The 4,338-nt window shown below is 33.3% G+C and overlaps 1 protein-coding gene across 1 annotated transcript; it reads left to right on the top strand.

Moving 5' to 3' along the window:
* Positions 1-950: 950 nt before the first annotated feature.
* Positions 951-2,453, top strand: LOC107665056 (tyrosine-protein kinase JAK2-like). The gene is made up of 5 exons (XM_016455801.1): positions 951-1,094; positions 1,331-1,488; positions 1,581-1,692; positions 1,953-2,174; positions 2,256-2,453. The coding sequence occupies exons 1-5, from the start codon at positions 1,041-1,043 to the stop codon at positions 2,451-2,453; spliced, it is 744 nt and encodes a 247-aa protein (XP_016311287.1). The 5' UTR covers positions 951-1,040.
* The last annotated feature ends 1,885 nt before the right edge of the window (positions 2,454-4,338 follow it).

Below are 4,338 nucleotides of genomic sequence, written 5' to 3'. Positions count from 1 at the left end.
ATTTTGCGCCACTTACATTTTCCAGTTAAAGTTGCCTTTGTTTATTTTTGCGCAGCAAAAAAGAAATAGTTCCAAACAGAGCAGCAGTAGGCCGTTGCTGAATGAATCAGTGTTTTTGAACGAATCGGTTGAATGAAATTGATTCACTGATTCACTCATAAAGAATGAATCAGTCAATATACTTACCCAGTAATGCAGTGATGCAGTCACTTTTCGCCACCTATGGGAATTAACCGGAACTAGCTGTTGTAACTATTTAATACATATAAAATTATATAAAATTCACAAGTGTTTTAATAGAATAAAAGGTTAATTGAAAAGATAGGAGAAGCTCAATTTCTTAGTGGTTTTGCTTATTTGAACTATTTTTGATGCTTTTAAACTTCGGCAGAGTGATCTGTTCAAAAGTTTGGGGTGAGCGCGATTTTTTTTTTTCTTTACAAAGAATTTAATATTTTTATTCAGCAAGGACGCATTAAATTGATCAAAAGTCACTCTAAAGACAATTATAGTGTTACAAAATATTTGTATTTATATTTCAAGTAAATGCTGTTCTTCTGAACTTTGAACTTTGCTATTATTAATGATAATCTTGAAGAAAATGTAGGCTATCATATGGCTTCCACATATTAATATTAAGCAGCAAAACTCTTTTCAACATTGATAAGAAGAAATGTTCCTTGAGCAGCAAATCAGCATATTAGAATGTTTCCTGAAGAATCATGTAAAAGACTAGAGTAATGATGCCGAAAATTTAGCTTTGCCATCACAGAAATAAATGACATTTTTAAATATATTAAAACAGAAAACAGTCGTTTTAAATTGTAATAATATTTTACAATTTTACCGTTTTCACTGTATTTTTGATCAAATGTTAAAAACTCTTACAGATCCCAAGCTTTTAAACAGTAGTGTGTGTATAGTAGATTTGCTCTCTGTTATTTACTGGACTCCCTCTGGTACGTTCACAGGAATGGCAGACATTTTGTGATTTCCCCCAGATCACAGACATTAGTATTAAGCGTCTTTCTCAAGAGCAGATGCCCTTGGAAGGAAGGGTGGTCACTCTCACACGCCAGGACGACCAGTGCATGGTAGTGGCATTGCATAAATGTAATCTTTTTTGGAGTATTAATACATAAACACATTAGAAAAGGAAGTAAACTTCCTCAACGATACTATTAGTGGTAGTGCCTCATTTGCCATTTTGATTAACCAAGGTTTGATATTATGAAAGTATGATGAATTCAAGCTTGTCCTTTTTGTTGAATTCTACATTATATAGCAGTTCATCTTAAATTGAGTATTTTGTTTCTCTTTCCACCAATAGGAGGCTGAGTTTCACACCCTAACTGAGGCTCTTTCGTTTGTCTCTCTGGTTGATGGATATTTTAGATTGACTACAGATTCGACTCACTATTTCTGCACAGAAGTGGCCCCGCCAAGCTTGCTGCAGGACATACAGAATTACTGCCACGGCCCAATTACGTACTACACAATATTTCATATTTTACCATATGGTACAATTAGAAAGGAAATGACTAAGTAATGAGCACAATTTTGTTGTGTGTTTTCTGAAGGTCAGAATTTGCAGTGCACAAGCTTAAGAAAGCCGGAGCCAAAAATGGGATGTTCCTGTTACGTCACAGTCCCAAGGACTTTGACAAGTACTTCCTCACTGTTTGCATACAGGTACCAGCCTCGCTGGACTCATACAGACACCAGCCTTTAGGTTTCAACTAACAGGAAGTAACTAAAAAAAAAGCACATGATTCATAACAAGCTTTAAATCTGATGCATGAAGAGCTACTTCCTATATATGACTATATAGTATTATTACAATGTGACTTTTGACTCAACTCCAGCATGATCTTTCTTTAGTTTCACAGATGAAATTGTTAAGGACTAAAGTCTCTGTTGTTATGTTTCTTAACTTCTGGATGTTCTGACAGACTCATCTAGGGCTGGATTACAAGGACTGTCTGATAGAGAAAAACGAGAAGTTTAGCCTGGCTGGGATCCACAACTCATTCTGTAGTCTAAAACAGCTCACAGATTTCTATCAGCACAGTACGCTTCTCATGTCAGACATCCCCGTCACGCTGGGCAAGTGCTGCCCACCCAGACCAAAAGGTAGAACATTTTTGTGCAACATTTGCTTTTTGTATCTTAATGTTTATCATTTATAAAAAGCAGAGTTCACTTCATATTAGTATTTGCATAATTTGTAAATTGCTGTCCTTATTTGAATCCAGAAGCAGCAGTTTTATGAGCATTTCTCAAACCTGCCTGCGCTGGAGTGGACTGAGCTGGCCGAACTGATCGCTCAGTGTATGCAGTACCAGCCTGAGCTCAGACCGTCCTGCAGAAGCATCATCCGCCAACTTAACAGCCTCATCACTTCAGGTAACACACAGGTGTTTGCAATCTGCTTGGATCAGGTCCATTCTTGACAGAAAAAAATCATGTGGCTTGGTTTCTAAGGCTAGTTAGCGCCCCCTTGAGGAAGATAACTTTTTTTCTTTTTTTTTCAATTTCTGTTGATTCTTTGCACAGTTATTCGTCAGGTTTTTTTTTTGTTTTTTTACAATATTACAATGTTAAATGTATAATTTATGTTATTAATTACATGTTTTAAACGTATTATTATTTTCCACTAATTTTTTAATTTGTTATATGCATCTCTTATATAATAAATATTAATTATTTAAATTTTAAATAATGAATACAAGTATTAAATAAAATGTAAAATTGTAATATAACCCAGGCAACAATTAATAAAAAGTTATATCTGTTCAGAAATGGGCATAAATACATGAAAATGTATTTAAAATAAAAATACAAAATACTGTGTGGAAAAATGTATTTAAATACAAATACAGCATTTTGCATTTTAAAAATATACAAAATACATGTGAAATTGGCCATCCAGTGCAGGGATCCCATATAGGCTGAAATCTATCTGGACCTATTCTGGAAAAAACAAACAAACACACATTTAGATGTGTACTACTGCTTAGAAACGTTTGTTTTCATTTTACATACCTCTTCCTTTCCCTTGCCCTGTAGGAAATACAACACTACCAAAAAAAGTATATTTATTTCATGTTAAGTTTATTTTGTTGTAGGCCTATATAAAATGTATTTAAATGAGAAAGTTTACCTAAAATTGACATTTTAAAATGAGAATTAGTTTAGATAGCATTTAACATTATTTGCTTAAAGGTTTTTATTTTTTATTTTTTATGAACAATAAAACCAAAAGCTTAAGATTTTTTTGTAGTGTACGATTGATCAGTGTCTTCACAAATTAAATTAATGGTGACAGACAGTGATTAACCTAATTATTTTGTCTCTACATTAATACATGCATTTGCATAGAACACAATCACCTATTTTTTAAAAATGTGACAAATTTTGCATTAAACACTAAAAGTTTGCACTCGTCTAAAATTTCAAATGCTTACATTTACAAAATGAGCCTGCAATAGCAGAAATAATAACTAAAGTAACGGTCCATGTTTAATACAAACATTCATTAAAAAAAAAAAGTTTAATCAATTAAAATAAAGCATATATAAGAATGCATTGTTCAATTTAGTGTTCAGTTTAGTCAATATATGTTTTGTTCTAATGTCACAAGTCAGTCTCAGGTTTACTGGGATTTACATGATTCTTTGTTTCTTTTGTGTGGGTTTAAAGGGATGGTTGACTGTTTTTTTTTCTAGGCTTGATTGTGTTTATGGGGTGCAATCTAACATGTGTTAGATTAAAAAACGCATTATTTTTCACATCATTTACCTTTATTCTACACTGCTCTGCTCTGTCCCTTCTCCGATAAACGCTCTGATAATTTCCTGGTTTTATGAAGCCCCTCCCTCAGAAATATGCAATGGGCTCAGATTGGTTAGCTGGCCTAGTGTGCTGTGATTCGCTAAACCGCCTATAGTGCAGTCCTGGGGCCTCATGTATAAATGTTGCGTATGCACAAAATGGGCATAGAAATGTGCGTACGCTGTTTTCCACGCACTTATCTGTTTCCACTAAAAATAGCTAAAAGATGTTCATCTTTTTAGAAAAATGTATACATTTAATTTGATTTGAATTGTTTAAAACAATTGAAATACTATTTGGCCAGTGGAAAAGATTGAGGTCAATGTCTAAAATTTATCTGAGAACTAAACAGTTTTGTTTTTATGGGTATTTTGATATATTTATTCTAAAACATACTGGATGATTTTGGCAATAAAAATAAATGTGGCACAAATGGCATTTAGTCCTTACTTCATATTTCCTTAACGTCTTGTAGCTTTGATTTAAACATGGTGTCATGTGGAT

Source organism: Sinocyclocheilus anshuiensis, unplaced genomic scaffold (assembly GCF_001515605.1).
Source record: "Sinocyclocheilus anshuiensis isolate Anshui unplaced genomic scaffold, SAMN03320099.WGS_v1.1 scaffold555, whole genome shotgun sequence".
NCBI classification, from domain to species: domain Eukaryota; kingdom Metazoa; phylum Chordata; class Actinopteri; order Cypriniformes; family Cyprinidae; genus Sinocyclocheilus; species Sinocyclocheilus anshuiensis.
Note: the sequence above shows the minus strand (reverse complement) of the source record. Positions and strands in the feature narration are given on the sequence as shown.

Bases quoted from the DNA above. Each gene is read 5' to 3' on its own strand.
- LOC107665056 (XM_016455801.1), top strand. From the start codon at position 1,041: ATGCCCTTGGAAGGAAGGGTGGTCACTCTCACACGCCAGGACGACCAG. The intron at 1,693-1,952 runs GTACCAGCCTCG...ATGTTCTGACAG, and splicing joins TCCTCACTGTTTGCATACAG to ACTCATCTAGGGCTGGATTA. The intron at 2,175-2,255 runs GTTTATCATTTA...ATTTGAATCCAG, and splicing joins TTTGCTTTTTGTATCTTAAT to AAGCAGCAGTTTTATGAGCA.